General features: G+C 39.7%; 1 protein-coding gene across 2 annotated transcripts; it reads right to left on the reverse strand.

Annotated features, from left to right (window-relative positions):
* Positions 1 to 14,841: 14,841 nt before the first annotated feature.
* Positions 14,842 to 21,861, reverse strand: LOC109219614 (3-isopropylmalate dehydratase large subunit, chloroplastic-like). 2 transcript variants are annotated; one of them, XM_019384084.1, is made up of 15 exons: positions 21,698 to 21,861; positions 21,458 to 21,595; positions 20,361 to 20,531; positions 19,417 to 19,569; positions 19,247 to 19,315; positions 19,023 to 19,139; positions 18,145 to 18,219; positions 17,940 to 18,017; positions 17,763 to 17,858; positions 17,572 to 17,621; positions 17,174 to 17,228; positions 16,774 to 16,905; positions 16,256 to 16,303; positions 16,012 to 16,170; positions 14,842 to 15,160 (listed from the first exon to the last, which is right to left on the reverse strand). In XM_019384084.1, exons 1-15 carry the CDS (start codon positions 21,743 to 21,745, stop codon positions 15,020 to 15,022), a joined length of 1,530 nt encoding a protein of 509 aa, XP_019239629.1. In that variant the 5' UTR covers positions 21,746 to 21,861; the 3' UTR covers positions 14,842 to 15,019. The 2 variants fall into 2 exon arrangements, with proteins under 2 accessions (XP_019239629.1, XP_019239628.1); XM_019384083.1 differs by having other exon boundaries at positions 21,458 to 21,610.
* Positions 21,862 to 22,427: the final 566 nt, after the last annotated feature.

Consider the following 22,427-nt stretch of genomic DNA (forward strand, 5'->3'; position numbering starts at 1 on the left):
CAGCATTTTTGTTGTCTTCTTCTATCCTCAAACGAACAATCAAGTCTTCTAGTGTCATTTCCTTCCGTTTGTGTTTAAGATAGTTCTTAAAATCCTTCCACAGCGGAGGTAACTTCTCAATGAAAGCAGCGACTTGAAAGGCCTCATTTATGACCATACCTTCAGCAAGGAGGTCATGTACAATGACTTGTAGTTCTTGGACTTGAGTTATGATCGACCTAGTGTCAATCATCTTGAAATCCAAGAACCTTGTAGCCACGAACTTCTTAAGTCCGGCATCCTCAGTCTTGTACTTCTTCTCAAGCGCATTCCATAACGCTTTTGAAGTTTCTATGACACTATAGACATTGTACAAGCCATCTTCCAAACAACTCAAAATGTAATTTTTGCACAGGAAATCAAAATGTTTCCATGCTTCAGTTACAACAAGTCGTTCATCATCCGGAGTATTTTCAGCCATGACCGGAGGATCCTCCTTGATGAAACGTTGCAAACTCAACGTAGTAAGATATAAGAGCATCTTCATTTGCCAGCGTTTGAAGTCAATACCGGAAAACATTTTCGGGTTTTTCTGCCGGTGCCATAGCATGAGCAGGAGTAGAACGGCTCGACGAGGCAGCAACACTCGTAACAGTAGCACCCGTTCCCGCAACACTTCCATTAGTTTGGTTTTCATTCGTCATATTTCTGTAAAGTTGAAAACAATACAGAACTTTGCTAAATCAGTGAAGTTTTGATATCTTCAAACTGAATATCAAACCAAACATACAACACGTAACAATGGTGAAGTTTTTATATACTTCAAACCCGTACGTTTATTATTCCGGCAAAGTTTTTATGTACTTTAAACCGGACAGAAAGAATTATTTGAGTAGAAAGCAACAAGGCTTTAGTCTCCAAAACAGTATACAAAATATGAATAACAGTTTAATATATGTTTCAACACAGAAACGTTAGCATAAAATTCCTTAAGCTTGTGAGCGTTACTGTGTTAAAACACAAAATCAGAAAAACTGTTAGAAAAATAAAAGAAACTGGAAAAACAGAAGAGTTTAAGAAATATTTCGAGTCCACAATTTGCTTGTGTGTCCTTAAGGAATTTTAACCCCCTCACACGTTGCCAAGGTAATGGATTAAATCCTCCCAGGATAAAACAGAATAAACCTTCCTGCAACAGTGGCAATATAAACTGCAGGATACCAACGAACTCAAAGGACGGAGCAAAGTCACACTTACGAATTTGAGAGAGAGAGACTGCGAATTAGGATGCAGTATATTCAGAAAGAAAGAAGTTCTGGAGTGTTTTTCGTGTGTAGAAAATGGAGCCTTGCCTCAGAATTTATAAGCAATTATCAGAAGAGGTGTCTGGAAAAGGTGCCTTTTCAGAAGAATACGCTGCCTGCCGCGGTTCAACCGCGGTCGCGGCAGAACCGCGGTCAGAGAGGCTCTCTAAATCAGCCTGCCGCGGTTCTACCGCGGTCGCGGCAGAACCACGGCCAGAGAGGCCCTCTGAACCTTCAGTAGGGTTCTGGCGTATTTTCAGCAGTGATTTGGCATTTAATTAATTATTAAATAATTAAATAAATTTTGTCCAAACAGAACCGCGCATGTGCGTACTGTTCCGTAAAATGCACATAACTTTTTGCACAGAGATCCGTTGGGGCTCCATAATATATCGTTGGAAAGCTATTTCGAATGCCTAAAACTTTTATGCTTTGAGTTTTCCCTAATTCCTTACACATTTTCACTAGATCTTGATGGAATATAGACCTTCTGCAAACTTAGTTGATTTTGTCAAATCTTATGCACCTCTCTTTCCTTCTTGATTTTTAAACAACTATTTTCACCCATAATCATCCCGATAGGACTTCATATGTCCAAAATATAACCTTAATACTCCTTTAACTCATTCATATCTAATCCGAATGTGCGGGATGTTACATTATCTCCCCCTTGGGATCATTCGTCCTTGAATGATTTTCTTGACTGTAACTTCTGCTAACTCCGGACCTTAAACGAGTCTGGTGCAAACATGAACTTTCATTAACACTTGTATACTAAACTAAATGAATACATGATTACTGAACTGTCGATATACTGAACTTAATGACTGCTGCATTGACTGAATATTGGTTTGCCATGGATACATGAATACAGAACTAACATGGATATTCGAATATTGAACTGGCACGGATATTTGAGAATTGAACTAACATCAATATCAGAGTACTAAGCTGGCATGAATATCTAAGTATTGGACCGACATAAGTAGCTGAGTACTGAACTGACTTGAATATCTGAGTATTGAACTGACATGAGTATCTGAGTACTGAACTGGAATGAGTATCTGACTACTGAACTGACATGAGTATCTGAGTACTGAACTGGCATGAGTATTTGAGTGCTGGAAACTTGAATGTTATAACATGACACGTGAAATACTGGATATACCCTCACTAATTCTGGTGGCAACTCTAACTCATAAGCTAACTGACCGATCCTTCGCAAGATTCTATATGGCCCAATGTAGGGGCTATGCTTTCCCTTCTTCCCAAATCTCATAACGCTTTTCATAAGCGAAACTTTCAGAAACACCTAATCATCAACTTGAATCTCTAGGTCTCCAAGAACAAAAAGTCTGTTATGCTTAATACCTTGAGTTTGATCGGTATCTGTCTTAATTCGACCCTTTTTTCGTGCCGCATGCTCGAATAGGACATTTTGGCGGCTCTGAGTTTTCTTCAAACGCTCTTGAATCAACTTAACTCTCTCTATAGTCTGATAGACCAAATCAGGTCCTAACAACTCCACTTCTCCAACATCGAACCAACCAAATGGTGATCTACACCTTCACCCATACATAGCTTCGTACGGTGCCATCTTGATACTAGAATGGTAGGTTATTATTAGCAAGGTCAATGAGAGGTATGTGATCATCCCAATTACTCTTAACATCAAGGACATATCCTCAACTATTTAAATAAAATGCTCTGCCTGGCCATAAAGTTTACGACGTTCTTTTTCGTGTCGTTCAATCGATAAATCTCCTTGGTCATGATGCATATTTGGGAACCTAGATGGAAAGAATACCTAGAATTATGGGCTTCTAACATGATCTTCCCTTTTTAAGTCCATCTACTGGGACACACAATCTGTCCTAGTACCTCAAAGTCCTATCATCTCCCCCTTATTCAAAAGCCATCATCTTATACTTGTGAATCTCCTCTTCAACTGCAACACGTAGGGATCATCAAGTTGTTTCTCCTTCTCAACGGCTACTAAGGGGGAACAAGTCCTGTTCTAGACAACAACTCCGTCATCTTTAGAGCCCGAAGTCGAACTCCTATCTTGGCTGGTGAACTTCTTTTACCAGAGTTCTCTTATCTACCTCAATCATGAGTTATACTTCCCACACTTTATCTTTTTAAGAATTTCCTGAAAACACTTATAGAATTGTTGTGACCTAAGTCTTTGACCAGTACTCTGAAGACTAGAGTCTCGTGCAATGGTACTACCCTCGTGACACATAAATAGGCATGATTTTATATCTTTTCTGTGATCACTTTATCATCAATGACTAAACTCGGTGATCATTCTACTCACTTTGTTTTTCTTACACATGCTAGACATAATCCTTGTCGTAATTATACAATTTTCCCTTATTACCGAACTGATTTTCTTTTCCATATCCCATGCTACTATTCGAGTTTTCAGATATCTAACTGCACTTACTGATGGTTTTCACATCACCCCCTTAGACCAAAGGTCTTATACATGTGGATCCTTCTCTTTTTGTTGGATCCAAATAACTCTCCTTATTTTCTGCAATTCTTTGCACTCTACGTCAATGACCATTCATCTTCCGACTTACTTTTGAGCAATCTTCCTTACTAAGAAAGACTAAATTATTCACTTAACAGAAAGCTAATGTATTCACAACTATCATACACAATCTTAATAATTTAACTCTGCTCTCACTGTCAAACTTGGGGAAACCCCATTTCGATAATTCCTAAAGGCTATTCTTCTGTAGTTGGCTCTCTTACTGCCTAGCTGATTTTTTTTTCCACTATCATTGTACTTCGGGTTTAACTTAAACTCTTTGGGTTCTAACACATACGTTCGGTATTTCAAACTGCCATCCACACACTGGAGATAACCTGGCTAAGTGGATCAAATCTTACCTCTACTAGCTCTGCTAAAATTGCTAATTCACTATATCTACTCAAAACTTACTTACTATCCTTTCACTAACCATCTGCTAGCATCATATTTTCTTCTCCTGCTTTGAATAACTAAAGTTAAACATAATGTTACTCCTAACTTCCCTCATCATCTGACCATATTCTTTTGCCGCACACTATCAATCTCTTGAACTATGTACATGGATCACACTTAGGGAAATTTCATCTGTCTTAAATAAAATTGGAATATCTAACCCCAAACTTTCTGTATAATACAAAATCATATCATACTATAAACATCCGCGGTAATCACTTATTCACATAACCTAAGGGGGAACTGCCATATCTTTTATCTTACATCAATAGTTGCTTCTTATAGTAGCTTACTAACATGGTACTTCTAGTTCTGATTTAAACAAATCTAAGCAACTTAGAATCATTCCCTGAAATTCACTATTGGTTGCTCTTGGTTCTCATTGCATACATCATATCTCCTAGTCATTTGCATGAGTTCTACGAAAAATACATCTCTAATAATAACAATCGTTTCTGACTCCTAGGTATTTTACCCTTAGACTCTTTTCTGTCCAAACTATAGTGACCAATGTTAGGGTCTGACATCTGAACTATCATCATCCTGCATGTGGCTCCATTGGCAAGACATAAAAGAAATTGTTCTCTGAGGTCAAACACATACGATTACCATACACAAACTTATCCTTCAGAGTCTACCATCATCTGATAAATCACTTCCTGCGCCATCCGGCGAGTCTTGGTCTTAATCCGGACCTAAAATATGCAAAGATTTAGCTATAACCACTGTTACTTACATTTTCTTTGAGAACCCCTATGCATCACTGTATACTCACAAGTCACCAGAAATTTTGATACACTGAAAATTGGAGATCTGGTAACTGAATAAAATAAAAATAAAAATATAACTGGCTTACTGAATAACCATAAACTTACTAGCTGAAAGGCCGCTAACGGGAAACTGAGATAATTTGATATCCATAAAACATGATAACTGCTTTTGTACTTTCTGATAAGGTTATGCTCTAATGTGTGCTAGCATCCATTGCATCCCACTTTTAACATCCTCTCAAGTCTCATATTTACCAAGCTGTACTCCATAATTATACCCCAATGGGCAATTATCCTCTCTAGGACCTTAGGTTTCTCCTGTGCGTCGCTTGGGCATCCAATACGTTTGGAATTCGATAGGAAGAGAAAGTTAACTATTGCTCTAAGCTTCATGGCACGATCTAGAGTAGAAAGAAATGAGACAATCCTGCATGTCTTGGTAGTTAACCGTTTATATGAGTGGTCGGCACACACATATAAAGGAAACTCCACTAGACACGGCTTCATAGACTCCCTAGGACTCTTGAACTAGTGCTCTTATACCAAGCTTTGTCACCCGAACCTGGGCCTGGACGTAACACGGCACTCGGTGCCTGACTACATGTGACCGAGCGAACCAACTGGCTGGCTGAATCAACATGTGGTATCATAACATACTGAATGTGGAAGATAAACTAACACATGCTGATATACTGAAAGTCTGGATTATATAAATCAAAGTGCGGAAATACTAATACAATTCTGAAATATATTTGTAGCCAACATGGCTTACTATGAAATATCTGTGACTCTGTCTAACTGTTACTCTAGTCTATGAAGCCTCTAATGAAATACTGAAAACACTAACTGTCTGTAAATACTAAAATACTGTAAAGTAATGATAATGCCCCGAATGAACTGGGGATCACCAAACAGCTGGTACGAGAATCCTAGCGCTCTGAATCTTCAACCTCTAAATCATTACCCGCATCGTGAGATGCAGGCCCCGGGCAAAAGGGACGTTAGTACATTTGAATTGTACTGGTATGTAAAGCAACTGAAAGAAAGAATTATAAATGCTGAAACTGAAACTAAGCTGATAACTGGTAGCTGAACTGATAACTGAAAAGATAACTGATAACTGATAACTGATATCTGATAATTGAAGAGATAACTGATATCTGATAACTGAACTGATAATTGAAGAGATAACTGATATCTGATAACTAAACTGATAACTGATAACTAAAAAGATACTGATAACTGATAACTGAACTGATAACTGAAGAGATAACTGAACTGATAACTGATAACTGATAACTGAACTGAATAAAGGAAGTAAGGATATGAATACTCCCTCTTCTGAATGATGAACAACCTGTTTATCTGAATATTAAACTGCGGCCTCGGGCCCAATATATATATATATATGTGTGTGTGTGTGTGTGTGTGCGCACAAGCTGCGGCCTCGGGCTCAAGTATACGTATACATAACTGCGACCTCAGGTCCAAAATATAAACTGCGGCCTCAGGCCCAAAGATGCATAAAGCATAAACTGCGGCCTCAGGCCCAAATACAAGTGTTCAACATTCAGGGATTTAAAATCAGGAACTGAGAATCATACTGCAATATATGATAGTGAAATACTAAATCACATTGAGTTACATGATACTGGAATACTGGATCACACTGAGTTGCATAATACTGGAATACTGGATCACACTGAGTTACATTATACTGGAATACTGAATCATACTGAGTCACATAATACTGGAATACTGAATAGGACTAGAATGAGACACGTATTCTTGAACTGGTTATGAACACTGAAACTTCGACTGTTTAGACATGCTGAGTAAGCTATACTGAGACTTAGGGACATCAAGCCCAAGTCTATATTGAATACGAACTGAGCTCACAACGTTCGAAATGAAAGTCATGAACGAGTTATGAAGCTAGAGAATAGAAGTTCTACAACTATTTAAGGAACTAGGCTTAACTATATTTCTGAGGTAATTGATACATCGTAAAAGAAACGTAGTGTAGGGAGAATTATTAAAATTCCCAAACATAGAGAGTTAGCCTCACATACCTCAACTTCCTGCTCTTGAGCATAATACAACATTCGCCAACCATTCCAACTTCAATCTATATCAATACAAGTTAGAGGGATTCCATATTAGCATAAATTCTCATGTTTTAGTCACTTAAACATTTTCTCAAACACTTGGTGACATAAAGCTTCATGGTCCTTATTAATGGTGTTTCTACACCCAACAAGCCATTCTCTTGATCCTAGATAAATTCTAAAGTCTCAAACGGTTATAATGAATGTCATTCTTCTTCACCCATAAGATAAACAACACCTTTAACCAATAATCCACAATCAACAAGCCAAACCTATAATTGTTCATGCTTTTCTATCAAACCCATCAACTCATATCTCATGAACTAGGGTTTAAAATCATTAAACCAATGCTATAATCAATTAGAGGGTGAAGACATTACCTTTTTGAAGTTCAAACCCTTGAATTTCGAGTTCTAGGCTTCCTTCTCTCAACAATGATGTCCCAATCGAATATCTAATGATATGGAGGGTTTACCCATGTTAATAAGATATTGGGAAATTGAAATTAACTTAGAATCACCATTAGAACTTACCTTGGGTGGTGGAAGGACCCTTAAGGGGTTAGGTTTTTGAGTGTTCCCCTTTCTAGAGCAAGTTTTTATGTTTTGGGGCTGTGGGGGACGAAATATAGCTTTAAAACGACCCCCACTAGCGCGCCCGCGCTACTGGAGGCTTGCCCGCGCTACTGACCGCGCTAAATGGCAGTAACACTGCCTCAAAATTAGCGCGGCCGAGCTACAGGGCGCGCATGCGCGTACTGTTCCGTAAAACGCACATAACTTTTTGCACAGAGATCCGTTGGGGCTCCATAATANCCAACCCCTCAGTAACCCCCCCCCCCCATTTCCCCATCTCTCTCTCAATATCCTAACCCTAGCCGCCCCCAAACCCCTCACCCTCTCCAAACTACCCCAAATTGAACCCAAATAATCTCCGCACCCTCCTAAACCTTAACCCCATGCCAATTTCCCCTAAATCCCCACCAAACCCGGCCAATTCTAGATCTGAAATTCCAAGAAAGCTTAATCCTCCTTTTTTCTGATATTTCGGGCAACACCAACTTGTTTTGACTTAGAACTTACGTTAATCGATTGCTCTTAACGAGAGTAATCGATTGACATTAGTTTTAGTTCATTTCGAGGTCATTGGAGTTTGACCGACCTACCGGATTCCGGCCAGAGCTCCTATCCTCCACTTCTCGCGGGTTTATCTTGTTTACTGGATTCGATAAGTTTAAGCGGGTATCCATTTTCTTTTCGTCTTTTCTGATTTGTTTTTTCGGATTGCCTAGTGAGTTTCAGTTTTGGATTGAATGGTTGATTAGATTAATTAATGGTAGTTTAGTTGATTGAAAATAAATTTAGTCAAGTCATGTTTAGCATTTAGTTTAAATCACTGAATATAATTAAACTTTCAAATATGGCATGTGATTCTGTCTCTTTTTCTCAAATGGGATTTTCTTTAAAGCCTGATTTGCTCTGTTATGGGCCATTTGGCCAGGTCATTCGGCTCAGAACTAAGCAGATATTTTGCTTCTGGAAGGGAATAGAAAAGGGGTTTTTAGAGAGTTTAGGGGCCAAAAGATAAATAAAAGAAAAAAGGATAAGGATAGAGAATAATAGTAGATGGCCAGCTGGCCTTTTTAGTTACAAAATATTCCTTCCCTTCTCTAATTCCCCTAAATTTACGCTGACAAAGGCCCTCTCCCAACAGACCCTCTCTGATTTTATACAGCCTATATATACACCCTTCACACACACAGATGGGGACTCAGATTTTCCTCTCAAAAAAAGGGCACTTAGAAATATACACTGATTTCTCTAAAGGTTTTCAAAACTGATCTTTTAGTTTTGTGCACTGGTTTTCGCAAAAGGGAGTTCTTTGAAGATCCAGAAGCTCATTTTATTGTGTGTTCTTCTTCTCAACAATTTCTGGATTTTTGTTTGATTCTGGGGTTAAGCTGAAGCTGTGTTTTTGATTTTGCATTGCCGAACACTTCTCATCTTCACATTCGCCCTTACTTGGCTGGTGGTTATTCTGTTTGTGGATTGCAAACTAGGTACACATTAAGTCCATTGTATTTATGTTGGTTTTTGTGTGATGGTTGGATTGAGAAACTTTGAAATATGATTAATGAGTTTGTCTAAATCTGGTTCTGCGTGTGAGAATATGAGAATCTTTCCTCATTTGGGTAGCTTTGTGTGTTAGAAATTTCTTGTAAACTCATAGGAAATCAACTACATGCACCAGATATTTACTCCTTAGTTATTGTGACGACCCGACCCATCGTCTCATAAGTTACCGTTCCGTTTCCCCCATTTTATGCTTCTTCATGCTTCATTATCAGAATTTGGTGTGTTACAGTTGATTTGGATTGGTTTTGGTAGGAAATGAGACACTTAGTCTCTTTTAAGAAGGATTAAGTTGGAAAAGTCAACCGGACGTTGACTTATGAGTTAGACGGCTCGGATGTGATTTCCGGTGATTCGGTTAGCTTCGGGGGATGATTTGTGACTTAGGAGCGTGATCGGAATAGATTTTGGAGGTCCGGTGTAGAATTTGGCTTGAATTGGCGAAGTTAGTATTTTGGCGAATCCCGGTTGATAGGTGAGATTTTGATCCGAGGGTCGGAAGGGAATTCTGAGAGTTGCTGTAGCTTCGTTAGGTGATTTTGGATATGTGTGCAAAATTTCAGGTCATTCGGACGTCGTTTAATTGGGTTTTTGATCGAATGCGTGTTTCGAAAGTTTTTGAAGAACTTAGGCTTGGATTTGATGTAATTTGATGGTTTTAGTGTTAATCGTGGTGCTTTTATGATTGGAACAAGTTCGAATAATATTTTAGGACGTATTGGTATTTTTGGTTTAGGTCCCGGGGGCCTCGGGATGAGTTTGGATGGTTAAACGGAGAGTTTTGGGATTTTTCATGTTGCTAAGTCTGTTGCTTCTGGTATGTTTTCGCTTCTGCGGAATATGGACCGCAGAAGCGGTATCGCTTATGCGATTGGGGAACCGCAGAAGCGGTTTTGGACTCGAATTGGGTTTTTCGCAGAAGCGGATGTTTGGGCCGCAGAAGCGGTCCCGCTGGTGCGATTTATGGGCCGCAGGAGCGGTCGAGGCCTTTAAGTGGAGAACCGCAGAAGCGATATAAATGTCGCAGAAGCGGTCCCGCATAAGCGGGGACGGGACCGCATAAGCGAAAAGTGCTGGACAGAGAAGGTTTTGAGATAACATTTCATCCGCGAGCTAAGGGTATTTTTCCTCCATTGTGGAACATCTTGAGAGCTTTTTGGGAGCAATTGAAGAGGGTTTCGACTGAGATTGACTGGAGGTAAGTTTTATGAGTTAAAAACGTAATTATTATGTGAAATTAACCTAGAAATTCGTGGAATTAAGCCTAAAATTGATGAACTAGGGCTTGGGATTTTGAGATTTAAATTTGGGATTTGAGGGAGCATTTGAGCTCGGATTTTGGTAAATTTGATATGTATAGACTCGTGGCAAGATGAGGAATCCATTGATGTGAATTTTCTGATTTTTTGAGATGTGGGCCCAGGGCTCGGGTTTTGCTAATTTCGAGATTTTCGCTATTTTTTGATTGTTTTCGATTGGGTATTGTTCCCTTAGCGTATTGTGATGTATTCGCTCTGATTTTGATTAGATTCGACGCGCGTGGAGGCCGATTTGAGGGGCAAAGGCGTCGCGAGCTAGAGATTTCACCGGTTTGAGGTGAGTAATGATTGTAAATGATGGTCTGAGGGTTTGAAACCCCGGATTTGCACATCATAGTGCTGTATTGAGGTGACTTGCACGCTGGATAGCAAGCGTGGGGTAGAGCACCGTTGGAGATTGTGACTTGGTCCGTCCCGATTGATGAAATTACTACTTATTTGACTGAAACTACTTGTTATCATCATAATGTGGGCTGATTGCCATGTTTGAGCTTCGTGCCAACTATGTGAATCTTTTAGGGATTGATATCACTGTTTTCGCATTACTTTGCATATTACTTGATCTCGGTCCAGGGTTTTAATACTGTTTTGCAAACTCAGCCATTTTTCTAAGATTTGAAAGCTTAAGCAATATTTTATTGACGTTTTGAGCTGAGAACTATTATTTTAATATTGCCCAAGTGGCTTATGTGCATTTTTGGACTGAGCATGGATCGGGCTACGTGCCGCAGCAGTGTTATAGTGATTTCTGAAAATATGGATGGCTCGGGCTGTGCGCCGCAGCGGTATTGTATTGATATTGAGGCCGAGGGCCTGGTTGGTGCCACGAGATGGCTTGATTATTTGCGCTTGGGCTGTAGGAGCCCCTCCGGAGTCTGTACACACCCCCAGTGAGCGCCGTCGACGTTAAATATATGGATGGCTTGGGCTGCACGCCGCAGTGGGTACCGGAGTGTACCGTCATATGCATTGCATTGCACTCATGCATTTGTTCCTATTTGTATTATTTGTCATGACATTCTAGCACTCGCATTTCATTGGCTTCCATGCTATTTCTTGCACTGTTTACCTGATACCCTGGTGTTATTGGTTAATGGAGTGCTGTGCCCGAGGGGCTGACTTATGTGATGTCTTGCACTATCTGTTTCGCATGCATTTGCTTAACTGTTGGAAAAAGATATTTTCGAAAGAGGTTTTTAAACTGAGCCCAGATATTTCTAAAGATTATATGGTTTCACTGTTTTCTCAAAGAGTTACACTGTTCTATATAGCATTATGGCTTGCTTTACGTGGTTTCTTGCTGCTCAGTTATTATTTACTTTTATTACTCACTGAGTTGGAGTACTCACTTTGCTCCCTGCACCTCGCGTGCAGATGCAGGTATTGGTTTACCCGGTAGCGGGTTTGAGCTGGATGAGGATTTACTATCGTAGCTGAGCAAGGCGACCGCCAGCGTTCGCTGCACCGGATTTCTTCCTTTTTATTCCAGATTTATTTCTATGTATTACAGGCTTTGTAGTTGTACCAAAATCATTCTAGATGCTCGTGACTTGTGACACCCCGGACGGGCTGTGTTGGGTTGTAAATATCGTTACTTAATGTCATTAAGTCGTGTTTTGCTATTCATTTATGTTAAAATATTTTGAAAGAGACGAATTGGGTTAGTTGGCTGGCCTTGTCTTCACGAGAGGCGCCATCACGACTAGTGCGGGTTTGGGTCGTGACAAGTAGCCTGTTGATCAATCACAACAGTCGAAGCCTCTGCCGTCGTGTTGGTCTCGATCGCCAGGTTTACCTCCGCGACCGGGTTAGCGTCACCACCCATTTCAATCATCGTCAAGGGAAGGTTAGCCTCTGGGTATACTACTGCTGAAGAAGTCATCTCGGACTCCACTCGCCGTCTCTTTGACGGACCCTCCCCATCCTCAGCACGGGAAGGTTCACCCGTTGAACGGGCAGTAGGAGCCGAAGTCCTAGGTTGAGGAACAGTTTCCATGCACACGACTCCGGTCGTAGGTTCAGCTTGAGTAGCCCTCGATGTAGAACGGGCAACAGACCTCGCAGCGAACAGTTACCTATAAAACTTTTCTTTTACTTAATTTAACGTTAACTCATTAGATTCAGTAATATATTAATTCACATAATATCTTGAATGATGGAGAAGAGAAAAACGTTATCACACAATNAACGGGCAACAGACCTCGGTGCAGGCCGAGCAGAAGACGCCGGTCGACGGAATGCGAGCAGAGGGGCCCTCGTCCTTCGCATTGTCCCTATTAACAGTAATGGTCGCGTAAGCAACAAGGTCAAATTGTAAGGCGAAAACAGAGAAGCTGCGGCAAGTCGACTTACCAGTAAGAGGTTTACCCCCGTACTTCTCGTAGAAGGACGCCCATTCGCGAATCCCCACCGTAGGGGGAGAATGGCATTCACTCATTCACAGATATCGTCAACAGGCATGGGAGGTAGTCTCTCGGCTGCAAAAGTAAAAACGATTTAATGCTGCCTAAAGAAAAACGGTCGACCATCACCCCAACAGGAGAAAAAAAAGACTTACATGCGAAGTTCCACTTCTCAGGGAACCCTGCCGAGTCTGTCACAAGATGCTCGATCCGCACATATAAGTAGCTCCCCCAGAAACGATGATTGGCTCTGTCGTCCATCTTCACCACCAGAATTTTCGTTCCTCGATGGCGCATATGGATCATCGTGCCTCGAATGAGTTGAGGGGCAAAAATATTGAGCATATGCCCCAGAGTGACCTCCCAACCAGCAAGATCCGCAAACTTGAGCAGCATGAGGAACAATTTGTATATGTACGGCGAAAGTTGAGCCGGGCATACTTCGTAGAAACGGCAAAAGTCTACCACCAAGGAAGGAAGAGGAAGCATATACCCGACGATGAAAGGGCAGGCGTAGAACGCACAATATCCGGGGCGGTCAAAATGTACAATATCATCTCCCACCGCCGGCAACATCTCAACATGGTGCGGAATCCCCCATTTGGTCTTAAGCTCCTCAATCGCCGTTTCGTCCATAATAGAGGAAACATGCTCCGGTTCCTCTCCGGCAGGGCTGTTAAAATCGGTCCATAACTTCCCCGGACGGGGCAATATTTTGGCCTTTGTTGGAACCCCCTCATCCTCCGCCATCTCCACTCCTCCGGGAGCAAGAGCATCATTTTTCGGCACCGGAACTTCAGCATCTGTTAGCACAGGAGGAAGTACCAGCCATTTGTCTCGATTGAGTAGAGTGAATGAGTAGGGGGGAAGTAAGAGGGAAGACGGTGAGGTCAATTTCCGACTAACAAGAGAGTGAACCAAAAATCTGATGTATCGAAGAAGGTAAAGACTCGCAAAATTCCTTTGATAGATCAATAGAATGGTGTTTTCCCCCTATTTATAGGAGCATAAATGCCCCGAGCGGGAAACCCAAGAGTCGCCAACCGAAACTGATAGGGCACAAGAAACGGTTCAATCCATAAGGAACGTGTGTCATAATGACAGTGATTACAAACGACATTTCGAATCAACACAACGGTTCAACTCCGAACGGATGCGACGGTCCAAGGGTATCATTGAAGCGTCACGCCTTCGCCTCGATCTGAAAACATCGCTCAAGGCGTAAACACTCAGATTTCTCCTAACTTCCGAATCGACAGAGTCCGCCCGTCGATCCTGCCAAGAAACGACCTCGGCAGACGGAGGGACTAACTGTATGGGTCAAAATCTGACCGTAGCGGTCGCCCCCAATAGAAATGATAGGGCGTCGAACAAGTTGGGATCCCGCCCAGGTGGCGAAATAGCAAAGAACACCTCGGTCATCCTCGGGGTCAAGTCATCGAAAGCATGTTGGTTAGAGACTATTGAATAGAAGCCCTGGGAACTATATATATATATATATGGCAGGCAAGCTTAGAAGGAGGGGGGGGGGGGACTTTTTGGAGAGAGAGAAGGACAACAAACAAGGGAGGAAACGAGAAAAAGAAGAAGAGGAAAGAAGAATCTCTCTCGGATGAACAGTGGTCTCACTTTTTCCTCTTTACTCCTTCATTTACAAATTTTTTTCGCTTCAGATGTAAGCTCGTCTCTCATGTTTGATGCAAAAATATCACATCAATAAATCTAATGTGTTCCTATCTTTTGTTATTCCTCGTTATATGAGTTTGAATCTGAAATTAATTATGCTTGGCTAAGATTTAGCTTTTTTATTATTGGTAATTGGAGTTGACAAAGAGCCTTAAACTTTTTGTTCAAACACAAGTTCCAAAACATAAAAACCAAAATTATGAAAAACAGAATAAAACAGCCCTTTAATGGAATACCATAACATCAAAAGCAAGAGCTTAGCCCTCTCATATACTAGTGTAAAGCATATTGTCCAACTTTGAGAATGAATTACTCTCAAGAACTTCACATCAAAAACTCTCTAGGATCAGTGACATAACCAGTCAATGCTGATGCTGCAGCTGTATATGGTGATGCAAGATATATCTGACCTTCAATGTGCCCCATTCTACCTGGAAAGTTCCTGTTCGTGGTCGAGACACAGACCTGAAAAACAATAACTCATATAGTCAGGTAAATACCTACATTGTAGTTAGCAAAATTGATCTTTTTACCTACAATTCCATGATTTCTTTCACTTCTGATACCAAAAAGATTGATTACAAAGTTCAGTTTGTGCTATTGTGCTCCTCTGTTGTCGCGTCCTCCTTATCTTTTTAGGTATATTCCTACTCTTGTTGAGATTTTTCCTTGATTATTAGCTCTAACTAAACATATCCTAACTCTAGCTATCTGCTTGTGAGGTACTTAATGTCTAACCAAATGACTTTAGTGCACTAAAAATATCCTGCTCTAGGAAAAAACTCAGTAACAGTATCCTAATTTGCCTGAAATGAGCCAGTGGCTTTTAATTTTTAGTAGTATCATAGACAGATACCCCACTATTCTTATAGAAGAATTAACAACTTGCCCTACGGTAGGCAATGGTGAAGCCACCTTATGCGAAGGGGTGTCAATTGACAACCCGTCGCAGGAAAAATACACTATTGAATCCCGTGGCTTTTTCGGTGTTTTTTTTATATTTGACACCCATTGTGCTTCTTTCATCTTTTATTTTGCTATCTTGGTTTCAGTTTTCTAAATATCTTGTACTGTTATTACTTGCTATCAGTGCTCCTTTCTTTAGCTGAGGGTCCATCGGAAACTCTCTCTGCCTTTCCAGAGTAGGGGGAAGGCTGCGTACGTCCTGCCCTCCCCAAACCCCACTTGTGGGAATACACTGGGTTGTTGTTGTTGTATATTTTGACACCCTATTGGTAAAATTCTGGCTTCGCCACTAACTGTTAGAGCATATTAACAACAAGTTAACCATTCAGATAAAATAATTAACAGCTTGCCTTAGGTTCATTGAGCCGCCCATAAGTGTCTGGAAGTCCGCCAGGACAAGCACCACAACTAGGACTAGCAGGTTCATAACAACCAGCTTCCTGAAAAATCTCGGAACATGTTTTACCACCAGATCCTGGAACCGGGAGACTATATATGTCCATCCACACCTGAAACATTTTCAAATATTTGCATCATACAGTTCGTCTACATTGACATCGCAGTTGGCTAGTATTGAAAGATAATATTACAAACCTGTCGAGTAGCAGGAACAAGGAAAGTTGGAACCTTCACTTTCTTTCCCTGCACCAGACACAGTCATTTGTTTAGACAGACTGAAATCTAATTTAACCTGCTTAACTAAACGTGGCTAGTTAGCTCAGCGACGTGCACTACTGCATTTTGAGTCTTATTCCAAGGTAATAATTGCCAACAATGATCTAGCAGGAGTTGAAGCTATATAAAAACAAGGAAAAGAGGGATAAGTGGGAACAATCAGAATTCCAAGGTAACATTTGCATATTTTCACATGCTAATATAGTTCAGCAACAAGCCTAAAGGAAAACAGAATTTTTGACTTGCATATAAGACACATGATCCAACATGAAATGAAACATCAGGTTGATAACTTGCTACACTTTTGCTGCCCAAGTTATTTTGGCGTATTCACTGGGTTTGGTGTTGTTAATAATATTTGGCGTATAGGCCTTAATTGGAAAAAAAGGAAAGAGAGGCAATTATCATGTGAGACATAAAAGGAGCAAACATCTTACAGAAGCTTGGAAAAGTTTTGCAGCAGACATGAAATCCTCTGTCTTTCCACCAGTACAAGATCCAATATATACTCTGTCGATTTTCACATCTTTGCATTCTCTAGCCAAAGCACGATTATCAGGTGAATGCGGCTGCAAAATGCAGAAAACATTTTGAACATTCAGAGTAGATGAAATCAAAACACAGCTTCAAAGCGTGCAAAAGAAATCAACACTGAGCAAGACGAAAATAAACCTAGAGATCATCGTTATACCAGTTGTTTTTGAAATGTAATTGATCCAGATACAAGCTTTTGATATCTTATCAATTATGTGAAACTTATGTTGTTAACCCGATACAATCAAATTTCCTAACCAGTGATGCATTCAACAAATAAGAAAAGGGTAGATCATAACTAACCTTTGCCACCAAAGGCTCCAACTTGGAGATATCAATTCGGTATTCTTTAAGAAATCTGAGACAAACACACAAAACAAAAATCTCATAACTATATAGCCATGGCGATACGAACCTGCAAATGACAACAAAATACTGATTTTCGACAAGAGTAGAATTTCAAATGAGGGAAAATAGCAAAGAACATGCAATTTTGACAGGTCAGGAAGCATGTTGCATAACCATTTTGCTTCTGTTTTTTGCAAAATATTTTGAATGTACTGGTACTTCAAGAAATAACAAGTCACATGAATCAAAGTTGATAGTTCAGATATTTCCAAGACCAACACAGAGAAATGCACACTAGAATAATCTCAATTTAAATTACAAGTTCAGAAGAAAATGTATACAGCCATAAATACCTGGCTCCTCCATCACTATAAACAGGTTCATACGGCACAGATGTCTTGTCCTGTGAAAGCATAATATAAAAATATATTAAATTTGGAGTAACAGCTCTTTTTCTTCATTCTCAACGACATTAATGATTTGTGCTCGAGGGGGGAGGATTTAAAGAGGTGAAATAAACCTAGCGTCTTGAGTACAAAAGTACCTTAAGATAGTCATATGTTGTTTTATCGGCTGGGATGACACCATTCTTTCCACCAGCTTCAACAACCATGTTGCATAATGTCATTCTTTCTTCCATCTACCAAAGCAATGATATCTATTAACTACTTCTATATATGCAACCTGCTTAATTCTGTAAAACAATATCAAGAATGCTTACACTCAAGCTTTCAACTGTGGTGCCAGCGAACTCCATTGTTTTGTATGTAGCACCAGCCACAGATATTTCACCAATAATCTGCAACATGAAATTCACCGACAGACAACAGAATTCGAACTTAGGAACTTATCGGACCACCAAATTCAGAGAAAGAGACAACGATGCAGTCGTTTGATGAGCTACAGAGTATCTAAAAATAACTTACTTGCAAAATCAAGTCTTTAGCAAGCAAGTAATTGGGCATTTCACCATCCATGACAAATCTCAAAGTTGGAGGCACCTATATCATACAGGTGTAAAATTTCATTGATGATATCTAATAGCAAGAATATAAGTTATGCTAAAAATATTAAGAAGGATACTGGATAAATAACTTATGAAACCGTCAATTCTTATAACATTCATCAGAACTATCGTCAAATAGAATCTTCAAGCCTTATAAGCAAAAGAAGATTCTCAATATCATGTCGGACGCAAAAGAAGAACAAGTTTATCGTCCAAAAGTAATGTAATGCAGTAAGTGGAGAATCTGAAGTAAAACAAGAACAATTTTTCAGCACTATATTCAATCACAAGAGTGATGTCCAAATTTTACTGAGGAAAATGTCACATGGTTATAATTGCATGTCACAGAGTTAAATTTTAAAGTAAGTATCAAGACTGCATATGAAAGGCCAAAGAATAAAACTTCTCATAAAAAGGTGCATTAGTCATCTAGACCACAGAGTTGATAATAAGAAAATACCAAATAGCAAGTTACATACTCAAAAAAAATTAACCAGCACAATCTTGCACCACCACCACCAACAACAACAACAAACACAGTGTAATCCCACAAGTGGGGTCTGGGGAGGGTAGTGTGTACGCAAGCCTTACCCCACCTTGAAGGTAGAGAGGTGGTTTTCGATAGACCCTCGGCTCATGAAAAGACAAGCAGTAACACCAAGAAGTAACAACAACAAGATAGTAAGCGAAAGGAACATCAAGCAATACCAAATCTAACAACAATGGAATACAAGACTAACGCTAATAGTAAGTCGAACAATAATAGAAAACTCCATTCTTTAGGCAGCATTTACAGACCTTGAGTAAAAGCTTTCCGGTACCCAACACAAAACCTGCATCTGTATTGCCAATTCCAGTAGCAAATTGCCCAAAAGCTCCAGCATTACATGTATGAGAGTCTGTCCCTAGCAAAACCTGAAGACAAATATAAGTACTTTACATAGTCAAAATTAAAGTTTATGCCAGCACATATCAAGAAGTCTTCATAGTGTGTGGTTGTCGGGCAAAGAAAAAAAAATCACCTCTCCAGGTCTGCAGTGACCTTCTTGGGCAAGAGCAATGTGGCAAACTCCTTTATAATCTGGATTAACCTATATGAAAATCACTTATTATTTTTTCATTTGCCAAAGAACTCATGCTTTAGACAAAAGCTTATATTAGGTTGGAATCTGTAGAGAGAAAATGTCCATACCTGGAAGTTCCCACGATCTTTAATGTCATAGAAGTACTTAATAGTTTGCTCAATGCAGAAGTCCCTCAGTGTATCCAAATTACGGTGTGCTCGTTCATGGGCCGTGAATACAAAGTGGTCGGGTATAACAACAATCTTCTCAGGATCCCATACCTATGGTATTAAAAACAGCACATCATATTTAACTGGGAAAAATATGTCTGTACTCTATACTCAATATTGTTGGCCTTCACAGTTTTATCATCCAGAAAAAAGTATCCATACCTGTATTTTTTCTTCTTCTGATACTTAAAGGCTAAACAAAATCACTAAAAAAAAGTTGAAGGCTGAACAAAGTGATTAACCAACTTTTGAGTTTACTGATAACCGGTAATGCATATAGGCCATACAACAGAAGATAAGAATATCAGCTAAAAGCAAATCTTGTACAGACTGAAGGACAGTGTAACCTCAAAAATAGTTCCAATTCAGCCTAAAGTAGATGAAATCTCAAACTATCAAGATTAACAAAAGTCTAAATTCACTCCTTGATTCACATAACCAGGAAATTATATGTAACAGTCCAAACTACTAGTGATATTGCATGTTTTGTGCCTAGGCCCGCACGGCTTTAGAACGCATCACTAGAGTCTAAGGCTTTCTTCTTATCTTAGTCTCTTCCATGTTTTTTTCGACGTGGGATTTTGCCTAGGGTGTTGTGCAGATAGGGGCGGAGCTAGAGACCTAGGCGCGGGTTCGGACGAACCCAGTAACTTTGGTCCAAATTTTATATTTGTCTTAAGAAATTCATTTAATATGTTCAAATTATTAATTTAGAACCCAGTAACTTGAAAAGGCTGAAATCCTGAACCCAGAAACTTCAGATTCTGGCTCCGCCTCTGTGCGCAGATTGATCACTTGTCAAGTACAAATAGAAAAATCAAATGGATAAATCTTATCAGTACCTTAGCATTCTGCCCAAACTGTTTCTTGAAAATTCCAATAGTGCCAGGGCCACAACCATCATGTGTCATTAGAACATCAACATTGGCCCATACATTTTCACCTGGAGTAACCTCAGGCTTGCCACAAGCCTTAGCTAATATCTTCTCAGTCATAGTCATCCCAGTCTTTACCTGTCAATTGTCACCATAAACAAGATTCAGTAAAGTCAAATACCCATATATAAAAAATAAGAAAAAGCCTAAAATCACTCCTTAAGCTTGGGAGTTCCCTGGATCCATGCGGTCAGATGAGAACCATGAGGTCCCAGGTTCAAATCCCAGTACAGGCAAAAATATTAGGTGATTTCTTCCCATCTGTCCAAGCTTTAATTTGGTGAACAGAATTACCTAGTACTTGTGTTGGTGGGAGGTTGCAGGTGTCCCGTAGAGTTAGTCGAGGTGCGCGTGCACAAGCTGGCCCGGACACCAACAACAACAACAACAATATACCAAGTATAATCCCACAAATAGGATCTGAGGAGGGTAGTGAGAAGGCGCGGATTTGGGGGGGAGGGGCGGACACCGGCAAAATCTGTTTTTTACCTCTATATATTATGTTTTGAATCCTCTTGACATAGCCCAAAAGCATAACTTAGTGGTCAAGGGGGTTCATAACCTTTGTAATGTTATTGGTTCAATTCTCACACCAGCTACAATCTTTTTTAATTTTTTTCTTTCTTGAACCCCCTTAATGGAAATCTTGCCTCCGCCACTGATAGTGAGTACGCAACCTTATACCGAGCTTGTGCAAATAGAAGCTGACCTGGGCACCACGGTTATAAAAGAAAAGTTTGGGAGTTCTCTCAAAATGATCTTAGTGTATAAGTGGAGCAACACTAGTCCTCCAAGTTTTCAGAAGTGGTGCAAATGATTTAGGCTAAAATATATAGAGTGATTGTGTTGGACAATGGACAGGACTAAATATGCATCACTGTAAACATTAATAGGCACCATTTTGAGTGCAGCCCCCAACTTATGCTGTGATTTTGGACTGCTTAGAAAAATCAAAATTTTCCATAATTTGTAGTAATAAATTTTAAACAAATCAAAATACTTACTGAGCCAGTGGTGGCTGGTTTGCGTTCACTATGCTGTGGCGACATCACAGAGAATATTTTCTTGGAAACCATTTTCTTCTTGGCAGTTTGAATGCATAATGAAGGCTGTGATGAGAAAGCTGATAGTCCTACATCTTTCTGCATGACAAATAACTGAAAATATTGGGTCACTCAAATTTCAAGAAAGTTTAAATTTTGATGAATACAGGCTTCAAGTTTATTTCTTGTGTAGACACAAACCTTGTTGATGAAAGGCGTAGAGCTTGAGGCTATAGCTGAAGACGCCATTGTTGATAGTATGAATTTTGCTTAAGTTTTTTGGTTCAGTCACTAACAGTTTTCTGAATGGAAATAAAGTTCTTTTAAATAAAATGCGAGCTTTCTTTAAATGCTGTGAATGATGAGTTTGGCCGTTTGCAGCTTGTTTGGATCAGTTGTTATGTATCCTTTCATAATGTATCGTATAGTATTATATTGTATTGTATTGTATTATTTTTATATATACATAATGCAATGTTTGAATAGATTGTATTATTTGCCGTCATTTTATGATGTCATGCACCAAAAATATGAAAAATAAACATGCAATATTATTAAAAAAGTAAAGTATGAGGTAGAATTATTATATAAAAAGGTAGGCTAAAAGATAAAATAGAATTATCTAATAATAAGGAAGGGCAAAATGAGAGAAAAATATATAGTAACGATGCGACCGCACCAAATCCGTCGTTCTATAAAGTGACATTTTTCGTCATTATGTAATAACGAATTTAGCAATACAATACGATACAATACATGTAACAACCATACAAACAAGTTACTATAAGTCTACCCAACTCGCATATTGTGGGTCCACTTGTTCCTTTTTTGGGAGGGAATAATCATCGGCTATCAAATACCCACTTGATGACTAATTCGATTCGCACCGTACATGACCATTAAGAGAGGAAGCCCTCCTATATCCAAAAAA

Source organism: Nicotiana attenuata, unplaced genomic scaffold (genome assembly GCF_001879085.1).
Source record: "Nicotiana attenuata strain UT unplaced genomic scaffold, NIATTr2, whole genome shotgun sequence".
Lineage (NCBI taxonomy): Eukaryota > Viridiplantae > Streptophyta > Magnoliopsida > Solanales > Solanaceae > Nicotiana > Nicotiana attenuata.

Coding starts and splice junctions, on each gene's coding strand:
- LOC109219614 (XM_019384083.1), bottom strand. CDS start 21,745: ATGGCGTCTTCAGCTATAGCCTCAAGCTCTACGCCTTTCATCAACAAG. Junction 21,611..21,697: donor CTACGCCTTTCATCAACAAG/GTTTGTGTCTAC, acceptor CAATATTTTCAG/TTATTTGTCATGCAGAAAGA. Junction 16,304..16,773: donor CAAAACTTTTCCAAGCTTCT/GTAAGATGTTTG, acceptor TGTCTGGTGCAG/GGAAAGAAAGTGAAGGTTCC.